This window comes from Panthera pardus, unplaced genomic scaffold (genome assembly GCF_024362965.1).
Source record: "Panthera pardus isolate Hobbes unplaced genomic scaffold, ASM2436296v1 HiC_scaffold_20, whole genome shotgun sequence".
NCBI lineage: Eukaryota > Metazoa > Chordata > Mammalia > Carnivora > Felidae > Panthera > Panthera pardus.
The window spans coordinates 11,715,675-11,732,960 of NW_026526766.1; the positions used below are offsets into that span (position 1 = coordinate 11,715,675).

At 44.0% G+C, this 17,286-nt stretch overlaps 1 protein-coding gene across 5 annotated transcripts in view; it reads left to right on the top strand.

The window, feature by feature from the left end:
* TJP2 (tight junction protein 2) overlaps positions 1 to 17,286 on the top strand; it is a 129,142-nt gene that overhangs the window by 19,911 nt on the left and 91,945 nt on the right. Inside the window, exons 1-2 of one of the 5 annotated variants that reach the window (XM_019463648.2) lie at positions 2,071 to 2,479; positions 11,346 to 11,466. The exons of 1 other annotated variant lie outside the window; for it this stretch is intronic. In XM_019463648.2, the coding sequence (XP_019319193.2) occupies positions 2,364 to 2,479; positions 11,346 to 11,466 (237 nt within the window). In that variant the 5' untranslated portion in view covers positions 2,071 to 2,363. Of the gene's footprint in view, positions 1 to 2,070; positions 2,480 to 11,345; positions 11,467 to 17,286 lie in introns of those variants that run through there. 3 more of the 5 variants (XM_019463645.2, XM_019463643.2, XM_019463649.2) reach the window with 3 other exon arrangements.

Here is a 17,286-nt window from a genome sequence, read left to right on the forward strand (position 1 = left end):
TCACTGACTTTTTGGCTCACACACCTCTATCACATTTTAAAGGACACCCTACAATATATATGAGTACACACTAATTTCTAAATGGCATATTTTAATGTAACTTAAAATATATTAGTTCTCAGGGTGCCTTGGTGGCTCAGTGGGTTAAGCGTCTGACTCTTGATTTGTCTCAGCTCATGATTTCATGGTTTGCGAGATTGAGCCCTGTGTGGACCACACTCCCTGCTGACAGTGCAGAGCCTGCTTGGGATTCTCTCCCTCTGTCTCTCTCTGCTTCTCCTCCTGCTCTCTCTCTCAAGAATAAATAAACTTAAAAAAAAAACCAACAAATTAGTTCTCAAAGTATTATGACTATTTAAAAATAAACACTCAAACCAAATTTTTAACAGATAAGAGAAAAAAGGAAATAGATGGTTTAATATTTTCTCTCCAGACCCCAAAGATTTTTTTTAAAGTTTATTTATTTATTTTTGAGAGAGAGACAGAGAGAGAGAAAGTAGGGGAGGGGCAGAGAAAGAGGGAGAGAGAGAATCCCAAGCAGTCTCTGCACTGTCAGTGCAGAACCCGATGTGGAGCTCGAACTCACAAACCGTGAGATCATGACTGAAGCCTAAACCGAGAGTTGGATGCTTAACCGACTGAGCCACCCAGGTGCCCTTCCACCCCAAAGATTTTTGATGTGTACACCCTGCTTTGGAGACTACTGATTTAGGTCATTCAGGTTAAAAACAAAAACAAAAACAAAAACTAAGAAACTTGCTGTTGAGGAGAGCATCTGTAGAAGAAAGGTTCAAGATTTAGGGGGAGGGGGTAGAGTTTGGGATACTTACTCACTATGGATATCTAGGTTAATCAGGATTAACACATAATGCCTCCCTCTGTTTTACTTCCCTTTTATATAGGAGTCTGTTTAGACAAGGAACAGCCCAGCTGCTAGAGCATATTCACTGGGAAAAATATAGCTTGAAGAAGTCAGGGAGGTGGCTAAGTCAGAACTTTTTCAGAGTGACAGAAACGCAACTAAAACTAAATTTCACAAGAGTCAATCTATTAGCTTGGATAGAAGCGTAACTGGGATCTCCCGGGATGATCGTGGCCTTAGACGTGGCTGGATCCAGAAGCTCAGATGATCTCATCGCATCTCTGTTGAGACAGCTCTTCCTAAGTGCACTCGATGAGCCCTCCTCGCACTGTGGCGGGGAACATGAGTGCCGACGGTCCTGGTGTCCCGTCTCCCCTGGTCAGCAGCTCCGACAGGAAAGGGGCGTTTCTTTCTGAATGTCATATTTTCATCCCAGGGAAGACTGGCCCATGCCTACCATGACTCATTAGGTGGGCTACTGTTAAGGACATCCCACCTTTAACCCGTGGAAAGAGGGCTAGAAAGGCCCTTCGAGCTGAGGGGAGACATTTACAACTACAAGGATGGGACAGGGTCTGAGCATATCCAGACAATATACTTTCACGCCATGAGAGCTCGCCTGTGTTGCGTTATAGAAGTATTTAAAAAGATATTTAAAGGGGTGCCTGGGTGGCTCGGTCGGTTAAGCGGCCGACTTCGGCTCAGGTCATGATGTCTCGGTCTGTGAGTTCGAGCCCTGCGTGGGGCTCTGTGCTGACAGCTCAGAGCCTGGAGCCTGTTTCAGATTCTGTGTCTCCCTCTCTCTGACCCTCCCCCGTTCATGCTCTGTCTCTCTCTGTCTCAAAAATAAATAAACGTTAAAAAAAAAAATTAAAAAAAAAAGATATTTAAAAACAACAACAACAACAACCCAAACAGAATTGTTTTTCTATTAACTAATCTTTGCTATTGACTCAAGCAAAGAGTTTATAGCCTTTGGAAATGTGTGCTATAAAATGACAACCGGAGCTCCTTGTCAAAGCGCAGCCTTTTGAAGAGAGGTATTTGTAGGAGCAAATCAGCTTCTGATTTTAGTTCATCCAGAGGCCACGCGGGTTTTTTGGACCAATTATTTCCAGACCTTGAGATAAATCACCTCCTGTGCCATTAGTACTTGAAGGATTAGCGGCCTCAAAGATTTATGTGCGGATTAATTGGGGAGTGTACGTTAGATTGCTGTGTTTAGAACCACGGTTGTCCTGCAAGTCATTTTCGTTAGTGCTTTAGTCAAAATTCTTTAGCCTTATATAATACTGACGTCGCAGGGAAATCCGAACGAGCCCTTTCTTTTTTTATTTATTTGTGGCTTGGCCTCAGCCTGCACTCTAGAGTTTAATAGCTCGCGCTAGGGGTACACGGAACATGTGGCAGCACAGGGGCATCAGGTAGTGCAAAGATGACTTCATTTGCTTCAGCTGAACAGTGCCCGAAATTGACATGACCTTGTACTGAGAGAGACAAGATGAGGTACAAGAAATACATGGCTATTCTGGAAGCCGCGGTTGGTATCACCCCGCTTAACAAAAGGGAGCTTCTCCCTGAGAGCAGAAGACATGTGAACCTCTGGCAGCACCCCGGGTAAGCAGAGGAGACCAGAAGATGCTTTGTCTGTGTTTGGGTGAGGGGGGCGGGTTCTAGGTGGAGAAAAGGGTCATCCGTGTCCTGAGGGTCATAGACGGCGAATTGGTCATGGAGAACCTGTTTCTTCCTGGTAGACAGGGCCTTGCCAGACTGAATTAAAATAGTTAGTAATAAAATTCATGGTAATAATAAGTTTCAGAAAAATCCTAGTCTAACAGCCAAGAAGATGAAGTCATGGGTATTTTTACATTCAGATATTTTAATCTTCTGATTTTGATGTTTTTAAAAATATGGCCTGTATGTGTGCGTGGCAATTCTCAAAGATGAAGTAAGTGTGCCTTATTATTTTTTTTCCCTACAATGCAAGTATTTTTCTGACTAAAGTGTACATGTGGAATGTTTCAGGTAAATACTTTTTATTTTACTTTACATGTCTTCCTAATGCCCCACTAATTGTCCATGCTGAAGAAGGGTTTAGATGTTCCTTTTTGAATAATTAGAGGCCTCAATTCCTGCTTTCTTCTCTAGAGTCCCTTTTTTTAAGTGTCTTTTACACATTGAAGAGAAGTTTAATTTAAGGTGTCTGTAAGGCAGATAGTATTTTTAGGGACTGAACTGAATTTTTCAACTGTATGAACCACACACATTGGCACTTACTCAAGGGTCAACTTGAGGTATCTGTGGAGCTAATGATACTTCTTTGTTAAAAGTGGAAAGTCACTAGCTTATTTAAAAACACTTTTTTTTGGTAGTTTTTGTATTTTTTGAGAGAGAGAGAGACAGAGAGAGCAAGCAGCAGAGAGGCAGAGAGAGAAGGAGAGAGAGAATCCCAAGCAGGCTCTGCGCTGTCAGTGTGGAGCCTGATGTGGGGCTTGAACTCATGAACCGTGAGACCATGACCTGAGCTTAACCAACTGAGCCACACAGGAGCCCCATCCCTAGCTTATTTTTATATCATAGAAACAATATACATTCATTAGAGAAGATTTAGAAATATAGGGAAAAAAGGGGCAAAATCATCCATAGTCTCATCTCACTAAGAGAATTATTATAATCATTTAGGTCAGTAGTCTGCAATGGAGGGAAGGAGGGAGGACATTTGGCAATGTTTGGGCACAATTTTTTTTTATATTAAATATAATTTATTGTCAAGTTGGTTTCCATACAGCACCCAGTGCTCATCCTAACAGGTGCCCTCCTCAATGCCCATCACCCACTTTCCCCTCTCCCCTACCCCCTATCAACCCTCGGTTTGTTCTCAGTATTTAAGAGTCTCCTCTGGTTTGCCTCCCTCTGTCTCTGTAACTTTTTTCCCCCCATCCCCTCCCCCATGGTTCTCTGTTATGTTTCTCAGGATCCACATATGGGTGAAAACATATGGTATCTGTCTTTCTCTGCCTGACTTATTTCACTTAGCATAATACCCTCTAGTTCCATCCATGTTGCTACAAATGGCCAGATTTCATTCTTTCTCATTGCCAAGTAGTATTCCATTGTGTATATAAATCACATCTTTGTTATCCATTCATCAGTTGATGGACATTTAGGCTCTTTCCATCATTTGGCTATTATTGAAAGTGCTGCTATAAACATTGGGGTACAAGTGCCCCTATGCATCAGCACTCCTGTATCCCTTGGGTAAATTCCTAGCAGTGCTATTGCTGGGTCATAGGGTAGATCTATTTTTAATTTTTTGAGGAACCTCCACACTGTTTTCCAGAGTGGCTGCACCAGTGTGCATTCCCACCAACAGTGCAAGAGGGTTCCCGTTTCTCCACATCCTCTCCAGCATCTATAGTCTCCCGATCTATTCATTTTAGCCACTCTGACTGGTGTGAGGTGATATCTCAGTGTGGTTTTGATTTCTATTTCCCTGATGAGGAGTGACGTTGAGCATCTTTTCATGTGTCTGTTAACCATCTGGATGTCTTTAGAAAAGTGTCTATTCATGTCTTCTGCCCATTTCTTCACTGGATTATTTGTTTTTCGGGTGTGGAGTTTGCTGGGTTCTTTATAGATTTTGGATACTAGCCCTTTATCCAATATGTCATTTGCAAATACCTTTTCCCATTCCGTCGGTTGCCTTTTAGTTTTGTTGATTGTTTCCCTTGCAGTGCAGAAGCTTTTTATCTTGATGAGGTCCCAATAGTTCACTTTTGCTTTTAATTCCCTTGCCTTTGGAGATGTGTTGAGTAAGAAATTGCTGCGGCTGAGGTCAGAGAGGTTTTTTCCTGCTTTCTCCTCTAGGGTTTTGATGCTTTCCTGTCTCACATTTCAGGTTCTTTCATCCATTTTGAGTTTATTTTTGTGAATGGGGTAAGAAAGTGGTCTAGTTTCATTCTTCTGCATGTTGCTGTCCAGTTCTCCCAGCGCCATTTGTTAAAGAGACTGTCTTTTTTCCATTGGATATTCTTTCCTGCTTTGTCAAAGATTAGTTGGCCATACATTTGTGGGTCCAATTCTGGGATCTCTCTTTTATTCCATTGGTCTATGTGTCTGTTTTTGTGCCAATACCATACTGTCTTGATGCTTATAGCTTTGTAGTAGAAGCCAAAGTCTGGGATTGTGATGCCTCCCGTTTTGGTTTTCTTCTTCAATATTACTTTGGCTATTCGGGGTCTTTTGTGGTTCCATACAAATTTTAGGATTGCTTGTTCTAGCTTTGTGAAGAATGCTGTATTTGGGCACAATTTTGGCTGTTATAACCTAGGGGGTTGCTTCTGGTATCTAGTGGATGGAAGCCAGGAATGCTGTCCAACATCCTAAGTACAGCCCCTCTACCCCCAACACAGTACAGCCCCAGTACAGCCCCTCTACCCCCAACAGTGAATTATCCAGCCCAATGGGGTGCCTGGGTGGCTCTGTCAGTTGAGCATCTGACTTCAGCTGAGATCATGATCTCAGGGTTCATGAGTTCGAGCCCTGTGCTGGGCTCACTGCTGTCAGCACGGAGTCTGCTTTGAATCCTCTGTCCTTCCTCCTCTCTCTCTGCCCCTACCCCACTCATGCTATCTCTCTCTCAAAAATAAATAAACACTTAAAAAAAAAAAACAAAATAAAACAAAAACTTAAAAAAAAAAAGAATTATCAAGCCCCAAATGTCAATAGTGCTGCTGTTGAGACATTTGATTTAGTCAGATTTTCTTCCCATATGTAAAAAGTAGTTTTTATTAGAAACACATTAGATGTTTCTTTAAAAAATGTTAGGGATGCTTCAGAATGGAATCCTGAGGCCTCATCCTCATCATTATTAATTATTTTACAGTTGTCTCGAGGAGGGAAGGAAGTGTATATGTGCACTGAGAGGGCAAGGGGTATATAGTGACTCTGGGAGTCCATGTGGGTTGATGTTTAGTGATGAAGACGTTCTGTAACGACCAAATTGTGACTCTTCAAGTACCCCCAAGAGGTTGGGCTTACTGGGGTCGGACGTTTGTCCTAGAATGGCAGAAGTTTACAGCCGGGAGGACCTCCTGTCAGGGATGGCAGACAGGTCTCCGATGGCCTGATGAAGCTAGGTGATGTGCGGGCTGCTCGTAGCATCAAGCTGGGGAGGCCCCCAGGTCAAGTCTGGGCTTAGCAGAGAAGGGGTATTGTGACTGACGAGAGATACTTGTTCTGGACAGAATGATACAGGAAATTGGAGAGGCGCAATGTGTGGCCTATATCGTCATCATTCCTTAATTCTAATTTTAGTCTTTGATTTTTACAAGTGTGGACTGAGCCTCTTTTGAGTCATCACGGTCGAGGGCTTGGCCCTCAGACAGCAGCTGGATGTTCTTAGTTTCTGGCTCAAGATCATTCGTTATAAGGGATTTTCCCTAAACCCACGCAATTCAGATGTGTACATTGATTGCCGCATTATTCATTTCTTTTTGGAGATAAACTTTTGTAGCCATTGGAATGAGTAAGTGCCTTAAGTAGAAACATCTCTGCTTCTCCTCGTTTCCCTAAGTCAAGGCAAATAGAAGTCAAACGATTTGTTCCAAATGATTCTTAATAAAGGAAGTTGGATGCTGTCTCTCCCTTCTCTCTCTCCCTCTCTTCCTCATTCTCCCTCCCTCTCTCTCTCCCTCATTCTCTCTTTTTAAAAAATTTTTTAATGTTTATTTATTATTCAGAGATAGAGACAGAGTCCAAGCAGGGAAGGGGCGGAGAGAGAGGGAGACACAGAATCTGAAGCCGGCTCCAGGCTCTGAGCTGTCAGCACAGAGCCCGATGCGGGGCTCAAACCCGCAAACTGCTATGTCGTGACCTGAGCCGGAGTCCGACACTTCACCGACTGAGCTGCCCAGGCGCCCCTCTGTCCTTTTTTTAAGAGAACATTCCCTTAAGCCTGATGAAATGGTGCTGCATCACAGAACAACGAGATCTTTCTTGTATCTCTAAATACTTTGAGCTCTTTACACACACACGGACTAAACGTTGTTTTGCTGGTTCTCATTCTTTTGTTTGCTGACTCCCTCTTCACCTAACACAGTCTTCCTTTGGACATCTTCATATACCTCACTAAGTAGTCAACTCTCCTTTCCTGGAGATCCTAGGAGGGGTTATCTCCTGCTGATGAATTTCACCAATCCGTTCCAAATCTTTCAGGGTCACTTTGATGTCTTATTTTTCACATTTGTAATGGACATACGAATCTCTGTTAAAATGCAGATTCTAATTCTGTAGGTATGGTGGGGCCCGAGGGTCTGCATTTTAACAAGCTTCCAGGTGCTGCTGTCAACCCAGGTGATGACCAGTCAGTGGTCCAGGCGATGTTGATGGTTCAGTCCATGAACCACACTTTGAGGAGCAAACTCCTAGAGACATGCTCTCCGTGAGCATGCTTGCTTTCCTCTTGACCTCAGACTTTTCTGATCTTCCTGAGGCCTTGCCGTCCCCATGCCTCCCTCCTCTCTGCCGTCGTTAGAGATGTCAGTGGTGAGATGGCAGGTGGCTGGCGGTGGGTGCTTGTGTGGAGGGAAATCTGCCCTCGAGCATTCTGACCAGAGATCCCCGTTGGGCTGGTTGAGTAGACAGTGAAGCTGGTATTTTTTTTCCAAGAATTCAGGCCCTTTCATTCTTTTTAAGAAATATTACAATTGCTGCAGCATGTAATACCGCGTAGTATTCAAGAACAGCTGCTTTTGCATTTTAAAACATAATTGGAAGTCAGGTCATGATTCAGTTTTCAAGACCTCAAGGAATTCATTCACGCCAACGCCCTCCTCCTTTGACTTGAGTACTTTGTCTTGCTGTCTGCAAACAGGGCTGTGCTTGGACTTCTCTCTGCAAACTGTAGTCACATGACAGAACAGAACAACCAGCTACCAACCAATGACCATGTGTTGCAAGTTCACTGAAGCACAGTTCGGATTACTTCCGCATGCGCGCGTTCACCCCAATGCCCGCCACATGATAGGTGCTCAGCAAATATTTGCCAGTGCTTAACTTGGCTTCAGCATAGCCACAAATAAAGGGAAAAAAAGTGTTTAGGGGGCCCTCGGGCGGCTCAGTAGTTTGAGTGTCCGACTCCTGATTTCAGCTCAGGTTCTGGTCTCACGGTTCGTAGGATCGAGCCTTGCATCAGGCTTTGCACTAGCTGTGGGAAGCCTGCCTGGGATTCTCTCTCACTGTCCCTTCCCTGCTTGTGCTTGTTCACTCTCTCTCTCTTTCAAAATAAATTTTAAAAAATGTTTAAAGGGATTGACATTCAAACACAGAAAAAATACTGATCCACCTATGGATTTTCCTTTTAATATTTGTCCAGTTTTTTTTTTTTAATGTTTATTTTTGAGAGAGAGAGACAGAGCAAGAGCTGGGGAGGGGCAGAGAGAGAGGGAGACACGAAATCTGAAGCAGGCTCCAGGCTCTGAGCTGTCGGCACAGAGCCCGACACCGGGCTCAAACTCACGAACTGTGAGATCGTGACCTAAGCAGAAGTCGTTCACTTAACCAACTGAGCCACCCAGGTGCCCCTAAAATTTGTCCAGTTTTTCAGTGCTAACTCATGTTACCCGACATTAATTTTACATATCTGCCAATACCATTGAAAACTAAGAATATAATTTAGTTCTTTTGCAAGCTATTATTAGATTTAAAAGTAGCCCTAGTCAAAGTACCCCTAATCAATGGTAGCATATTTTAGAAATGGTTGATTGTTATTGGTGGTTCCTATACGGTCAAAAACCTTGGGACTATTATAAAAGAAAGGTAAAACCAAGATGTTTTAGAAATGCAAAGATTCAAAACAGTTAAAAAGCAATCTGCTTCAATACAAGAAACAAGCACTTTTTGTGGCTGGGATACCTGTAGAAAAATTTCGTATTAAGGCCAAAAGCATAACCAAGCCCATCTTGATTTGCTGGCCACTTATTTATCTTTGGAAGTAATAATAGAAACCAGGCATGGGCTGGGCTCTAATCCTGTGGCTTGCTTTGTAGGCTGTCCAGATGGCCTTGCCTTAGCCAGTTCCTACATTTCCTGCTGATCCTTGCAGGAGAAGGGAAATGTGTCCCCTGCCTGTACAAATAAAATCGACACTATCTTTTATTTCTGTTTCATTGTGTAGAGAGGGTTTTGCACAGACACCACAATATCACTTTGTCTCGCAAGCAGAAGAGTAGGTCCAGAACACTCGAGAAGCCACATTCTTCCTCCCACTGACGTGACTGCCCTGTGTGAAGCTGCCAGGGCCCAGGCCTCGCTCAGAAGTGAGCTTGCCTCCTTGTGTGGTTTGAAAGCCATATGCAGGCTTTTTTTTTTTTTTAAGTTTATTTATTTCTTTTGACAGAAAGAGAGAGAGAGAAAGAGAGAGAGAGAGAGAAAGAGAGAGCACGTGCGTGTGGGGGGGAGGGGCAAAGAGGGAGGGAGAGGGAGAATCCCAAGCAGGCTCCATGCTATCACTGCAGAGCCCAAACATGGGGCCTGAACCCATGAATTGTGAGATCATGACCTGAGCCAAAATCAGGAGTCGGACCCTTAACCGACTGAGCCACTCAGATGCCCCCATATTCAGGATTAATAAAAATGTGCAGAAGGGATGTTTCTTGGATTTTCTTAGAATGAGGGGAAAAAAAAAAAAAAAAGTGCCATCTTTTTTTTCTAATATTTTTTTAAATGTTTGCTTATTTTTGAGAGAGGGAGAAAGACAGAGTGTGAGTGGGGGAGGGGCAGAGAGAGAGGGAGACACAGAATCCGAAGCAGGCTCCAGGCTCCCAGCTGTCAACACAGAGCCTGATGCGGGGCTCGAGTCCATGAACTGTGAGATCATCACCTGAGCCGAAGTTGAGCCACCCAGGCACCCCACCTTTTTTTAAATAGGTACATTAAAAAAAACTTTTTTTTTTTTAATTTTAGAGAGAGAGAGAGTGAGAGATCGAGGGAGAGGGGCAGAGCAAGAGGGAGAATCCCAATCAGACTCCATGCCCAGTGCAGATGTAGGGCTTGATCCCACGATTCTGGGATCATGACTTGAGCTGAAATCAAGAGTTGGACGCTCAACCGACTGAGCCAACCAGGTGCCCCAAAGCCATCTTTTCTAATGGTGGGCAATCCATAAATATAAACATAAAGATGAGCCAGTATTATAAATGCTATGAAAAATGAATTTTCTTTTAATTTAAAATATTTTCTCTATTGTTTATTTTAAAACGGTAAATTTTTGGACACCTGGGTGGCTCAGTTGGTTGAGTGTCTGGCTGTTGATTTCAGCTTAGGTCATGGTCTCACCAGTTTGTGGGATCGAGCCCCATGTCGGGCTCTGTGCTGACAGTGTGGAACCTGCTTGGGATTCTCTCTCTGCCCCTCCCCTGCTTGTGCATGTGCGCACTCTCTCTCTCTCTCTCTCTCATGTGCTGTCTCTCTAAATAAATAAATTGAATTAAATGATAAAAATAAAATGGCAAATATTATTTACCATTGCACTTAAATATTATTAAGTGCATTTTACTGTAATTAAAAAAACTAGTTTTCTCTAGATGTTTTCCACCTGTTGAGTATTTTTTCATCTGAAAAGTGAATTCTTATAGGACCTTATTCCTTAGAATGATGGTGCCAAACTTTACGCGGGTACTCATTTTCTCCATTTTTTGAAGACTGAAAATACTAGGAGCAGTAATTCCACTCCTAGATACGTACCTGAGAGGTATGAAAACTGTCTGCCTAAACACTTGTGCATAATAGCCCAAACGTGGAAACAACTCAAATGTGCACTGGCTGATGAAAATATAAATAAAGTATATCCATGCAATGGAATATTACTTGGCCATAAAAAGGAGTGAAATTCTGACACAGGCTACAGCTTGGATGGAACTCTAAAACATTATGCTAAGTAGATGAAACCAGTCACAGAAGGTCACATGTTTTTTTAAGTTTGTTTTTAGAGAGAGAAAGCGTGTGCAAGTAGGGGAGGCACAGAGAGAGGGAGACGGAGAATCCCAGGCAGGCTCCGCGCGGAGCCTGACGTGGGGCTCGAACTCATAAACTATGAGATCATGACTTGAGCCAAAGTTGGACACTTAACCGAGCCACCCAGGCGCCCCCAAAAGGCCATGCATTTTATGCGTTTGTTTATGAAGCATCCAGTACAGGTAAATCTGTAGAGACAAACTTAAATTGGTGGTTGCCAGGATGGGGTGGCCAGGTTGGGGAACCAGGGCAGTGCAGGATGAGGTCTAAGGGGTGCGAGGCTTCTTTCTTGAAGTAATGAGAATGTTCTAAAATGGATTATGGTGATGGTTGCACAACTCTGTGAATATACTAAAAGCCATGTTATAAATGGCTGAATTGCGTGGTATGTGAATTCCGGTGCATTTCCCAGAATCTCACGGTGCTGGGAGTGACCGTGTTGGATTTTTAAACGCACTGTCTTTTTCAGGGTGCGGAGTGCCGCATTACTGTCATCTCCCTGTGAGTGGGACTGGTACCTGGGCCGCACCTCCTGGAGTGAGCATTCCACAAAGCATAGACGTGTGCAAGCTGACAGCCTGCTTTACCAGGTACTTCATTTTTCCTCTCATCAACCTGGTCACCGGCTCTCCTCCTCCTAAAGTTTGGTGTAAATTATTTCACATCCTAGACAATGTCGAGGCCACCGTTTTCAATGTGGCTGATAGAGAAACTGTTCCATATCAGAGAAAATTTAATTGTAATATTTTATTTATCAAGGAACAGAAGCATCGTACCTGCATTTATGGTCTGAATTGTCAGGTATAGCTTTGCCACGGTTGGATGAGAACTAATTGAGATCTTTCCTGGCTGGAGCATATAAGTCCAACTCCTGTGGTTCAGGATAAATGCCTGACAGGGTATGTTAGTGTCTGGGGTTATAGGTCATTCTGGTAAATCATGTTTTTTTCATTATCTTTGATGGAGCAGAATTATGTAACAGTGATAAGCATGTTGCTGCAGATATTAAAGGCATCGGTCGCACTGGCTTCCAAAGATTAATTATGTACAAGCTTTTAGTGAAAGAGCTAAGAGTGAGTATTATCTATTTACTGATTCAATTTTAGGTAGGAATTAAATGAGATTTACAAGGTATTAAATTTTATTTTGACAGATGCTGGGATGTATTTGTTCTTAGTTACACTTTAACCCCTGATTAGAGGTCAGTCCATGGCGGCTGGAAGGGGGTTGGAATATTTTTCATGTGCTTGTTTCATAATTCCTGTCTGTTTAAGCTTGCAGCCCCTGCCTGGGTGCATTCTAGCTATGTGTCAGAGCTGGAGTTTAATAGACTGTGAATAGCACGCTCCAGGGTGGCAGATGGCTGTTCAAATCCCAGCGTTCCTGCCTTCTAATTGAATGATTTGGGGCACATGTCTTCATGTTTCTGAGCTTCAGATCCTTCATCTGTGAAAACAGAGTGTCAGTATGAAGCTAAATAAGTAAAGTATAGCAGGAACCAGGCATATGCCAAGGCCTTTCTCGGGGTCTAGTTGTCCAAATGGGGACACCTGCACGGGGGAGCCCTTAGTTTCCACTGAACTGTCAGGGTTTTGTTTGCTGGGATGTTCCCTATGGAGCTCTTAAAGTTTCCAAACATAGGAAGGCAGATGCTTGCCTGGACTCCAGCAGTGGTTTTCCTGAGACTAGATTTCTGGGTGGGATCTTCTGATTTGGTCAAAAGAACTGGAGGAGCAGCCTGGAGTGTGGCAAAGGGAGATGATGCAGGCATTGTCTGTAGGAGGGAAGGCTCTTTGTGACTCAAAGGACCCCCCTGCTAAATACTTCCCTGGTTTTGATTCCCTGTACTAGTGACCGCAGGCCCTTTGACGTCAGTTTGTTTTCCCAAGTCAGAGCCTTGTTCTAAAGCTCTTTCCTGTGTAGAAACTTAAGCGTGGCTTTCTGGGATGACTTAGTCTCGGGTGAGCTTGGATGGCGACGGTTTTTTCCCAGAGCATCTCCTGTCACCTTAGTTTGAGATCTGGCAGACATTTATGAAGAGCCTTTTATTTGCCAGGCACTGGGCAAAGTGCATTCACTGATGTTGTTTAACCCCAGAATAACGCTGAGAGGGAAGGGGTTATGACCACCTCCCTTTTGCAAATAAAGAAACACTGAGATTCACAGATTTTAAGTGATTTCCCCAAAGTCGCACAGACACTGACTCCCAACTTCAGTTGTGATTCCTACCGTCCCAGCTGACTGTGTGCCTCTCCAGAGTGTGGGGACTTAGCTCCTCAACTGAGAATAGTAGCAGACTTTTCTCAAGAGCCAGTTCTGGTCCACCGGTGGTGGTTGCCTGGGGTTCAGGATCTTCAGGTGCTGTCCAAGTCTGCCGAAGCAAGCATGTGGTGATCCATTAGCATCCAGTGTCCTTGGGTGGAGGAGGGTGCCTGCGGAGCCTGCCCTTGACCTTGACCTGAGGTTTCTGATATCAGCCTTCTGGAAGGATGTGAGTCTGGGCAGAGTCTCACTTCCTAGACGTGGCTTCTCATTGTTAGGCAATTTAGATACCTCACACTTATCGTGGACTCACCCCATTACATGGGCTTAGAAAAGTCAGTTGAAGGTGAAAACTTGCAACTTTTCCTTCTGTGCACCTGAGAGCCCCTCTGCAGTCCCGTCTCCCCTGGGGCTCCTCAGTCTATCAGAATACTTGGGGAGCTCACCCCAGCAGCATAGACCCACACAGTAGTGCTCAGACTTTAGGGCATCAGAAACTCCTGGAAGGGCTTGATAAAACAGATTCCTGGGTTGTGCGCCCCCCACCCCCATCCTTAGAGTTTCTGCTTCAGTCAGTGTGGGATGAGGCGCAGGGATATGCATTTCTAACAAGTTCCTGGCCAGGCCATTCTTGGTTTCCAGACCACACTTCTGAGAACCATTAACTTAGAAAGCACTTCTACGAGCTGGTTTAGAGCATGGGCCTGTTTATATACGGTCTATGTGGGGGCGCCTGGGTGGCTGAGTCGGTTGAGCGTCTGACTTCAGCTCAGGTCGTGGTCTCGCAGTTCGTGGGTTCGAGCCCCACGTCGGGCTCTGTGCTAACAGCTCAGAGCCTGGAGCCTGTTTCAGATTCTGTATCTCTCTCTCTCTCCCCCTCCCCTGCTCATGCTCTGACTCTCTCTGTCTCTCAAAAATAAATGTTAAAAAAAAATACATATATGTAGATGGTCTATGTGGCCACTTGCCCTCCCTGAAGTGAAGGGATTGTTTCCTCAAACCTTTAATGAGCATCTCACACAGAACCTGACGCAAATTAGGAGGAACATAAAGGTTCATCCATGGGGTACTTGGGGGTCTAATTTGGAATCAGTAATTGCATTGCTGTGTGAAAAGGCTGGTACCCACCCCTTTTGGTGGATGTGAGCAGAAGGCCTGAGGCAGTGACTAAGTGAGGTGGGCCTCCTGGGGGAGGTGATATTTGAGAGGCAACTGGAGGACGAAAACTTGTTGGCTACGTGGGCAACGGGGGAAAAGGAACTTGGGGAGCAGAGTCTGGACACCCCAGGCCAGGCTAGAAGAAAAGTTGTCGTGTGTGGTGAGAATCCCGCTGTCATTCTAACATGAATGACATGTATCAGAGCTGTAGTAAAAACAATGAAAGCTTGGGGCACCTGGGTGTCTCAGTTGGTTGAGCGTCCAACTTCGACTCAGGTCATGATCTCCCGGTTGGTGAGTTCGAGCCCCGCATTGGGCTCTGTGCTGATGGCTCGGAGCCTATTCCAGATTCTGTGTCTCCCTCTCTCTCTGCCCCTTCCCCACTCATGCTCTGTCTCTCTCTGTCTCTCAAAAATGAATAAACATTAAAAAAAAAAACAATGAAAGCTTTATGTTTATTTGCGGGCTCCCCATAAAATAGTTGGTACTGTGACAAATGTTTTATCTGCATTGTCTCTTTTATTTCATTTTTAATTAAAAAAATTTTTTAATGTTTATTTATTTTTGAGAGACACAGGTAGGGGTAGAGAGAGAGGGAGACACAGGATCCGAGGCAGGCTCCAGGCTCTGAGCTGTCAGCGCAGAGCCTGACCTGACGCGGGGCCCAAACTCACCAACCGTGAGATCATGACCTGATGCTGAAGTCGGACACTTAGCCTACTGAGCCACCCAGGGGCCCCTGCATTGTCTCTTTTGACTCTCATAACCACCCTGTGAGGTGTAGGTCCAACTATACTCCCGATGGACCTCAAACGAGCTGGCTTCAACAAGGGAGATTTATAGTCCTGGAGGCTGAAAGTCTGAAATCAAGCCGCAGGCAGACGCGTTTCCTTCAGTGGGTTATAAGGGAAAGATCTGTTCTGGGCATCTCTACTTGACTTCTAGATGCACGACTTGCCTCTGTGTGTGTCCGTCTTTGTGTCCAAATTTCCCCTTTCTGGACAGACACCACTGTATTGGATTAGGACCTGTCGAAAATCTCGCCTTAATTTGATTACCTCTATCCAGACCCTGTTTCCAAATACGGTCACATTCTGAGGTGACGAGGGTCAGGACTTCAACATATGAATGTTGTAGGGACACAATACAACCCATAACACCATTTTACAGCTGAAGAAAGGGAGGCTCAGAGGTTTTAGGTAAGTGCCCAAAATCTGTGTAGATCAGAAATAGTTGACTAGTGGTCATAGGTTAAATCTAAGGAGTTAGCAGAACGGGGGCTTGTTGACTTCACAGCTGTGCTCTGTCACCCAGTGCTTTACTGGCTTCTAGCGTTTTCTTTGTTTCTGCCATGTTTCCACAAGGTTCCCTGGGAACCCAGTGGGGTGGAGACCAGGGTGCCAAGCCGCTAGCCTGTTAGTTTCTGGTTCTTGAGTTTCTGGATAAGATATTCTTCCATTTCAGTTGTCTATCTTACCTGCTTGTCTGTGGGAAGTTATTAGAGTATAGGAAACATTTAAAATCCATGAAAGAAAGGGGCTATCTTTTTCCAGATGATGTGCTCTTTCTGCTGTTAAAATGTTAACTATCTATAAATGCACAGTTTTTCTGAGTATAGCTATTCTATTCTTAATGTCCTTCCCAAACAGCCTAAATGTTTGTAAATGATGTGTTAACAATGTGTTAGCCCTTATTTTTTTTTTTTTTAAATTTTTTTTTTCAACGTTTTTTATTTATTTTTGGGACAGAGAGAGACAGAGCATGAACGGGGGAGGGGCAGAGAGAGAGGGAGACACAGAATCAGAAACAGGCTCCAGGCTCCGAGCCATCAGCCCAGAGCCTGACGCGGGGCTCGAACTCACAGACCGCGAGATCGTGACCTGGCTGAAGTCGGACGCTTAACCGACTGCGCCACCCAGGCGCCCCAATGTGTTAGCCCTTAAACTTGTACTCTAAGTACATTTACCTGGAATTATTTCACCATTAAGGGACTTAAGCACCTTAGTTGTCTATCTATAAAGATTCAGACACATAGTAGTTTTGTTGGTATCCACACAAGAATTCCATATTTTCTTCCCTAAGTATTTAAAATGTTCTAAATACTTATCCAAAGACGTTGTCATTTTAGCAATTCAAGCAAACTTTCACGAGAAACTCGTACACCACTGAAACGAAAGAAAAATAAAAATAAGAAGGGTTCACTCTTACTTTTGAATGCTTTAGCTATAGACTGACATGTTTTCCAAACAAAAATTGGAGCGCGTGGTTTACTCATGAAATCAACAAGACAAAGTGGTGGCCATCTGGCCTATCTCTGGAAATCTGAGATGTCTGCACACTGTTAAGTATAGCACGTAGATGAGTAATGCTCAAGCTAGGGTCTGAAACAGAAATGTAATGATACTCCTGCATGTTTAAGAGAATCCGGAACCTAAGGATGGGGAGATGGCTAGGTGCTTTCCAACCCAGAGCCCTATCTGTCTCTTACTTTTCACAGCCAAATTTCTTTCCTTTTTGAATTCTATTTATTTATTTATTTATTTAAATTTTGGTTAGTTAACATACGGTGCAATATTTGGTTCAGCAGTAGAATTCAGTGATTCATCAGCTACATTCAACATTCAGTGCTCATCACAAGTGCCCTCCTTAATACCCATCACCCATTTAGCCCTTCCCTACACCCAGCACCCCTCCATCAACCCTCAGTTTGTTCTGTTTTTGTTAAGAGTCTCTCGTGGTTTGTTTCCCTTTCTTCTCTTCCTTCCCTTCCCATATGTTCATCTCTTGTTTCTTCAATTCCACATATGAGTGAAAGCATGTACTGTATTTTTCTTTCTCTGATTGACTTGTTTCACTTAGCATAATACACTGTAGCTCCATCCATGTCGTTGCAAATGAGAAGATTTCGGTCTTTTTGGTGGCTGAGTAGTAGCCCGTTGTGTGTACATACCACATCTTCTTTATCCATTCATCAGTCGATGGACATCTGT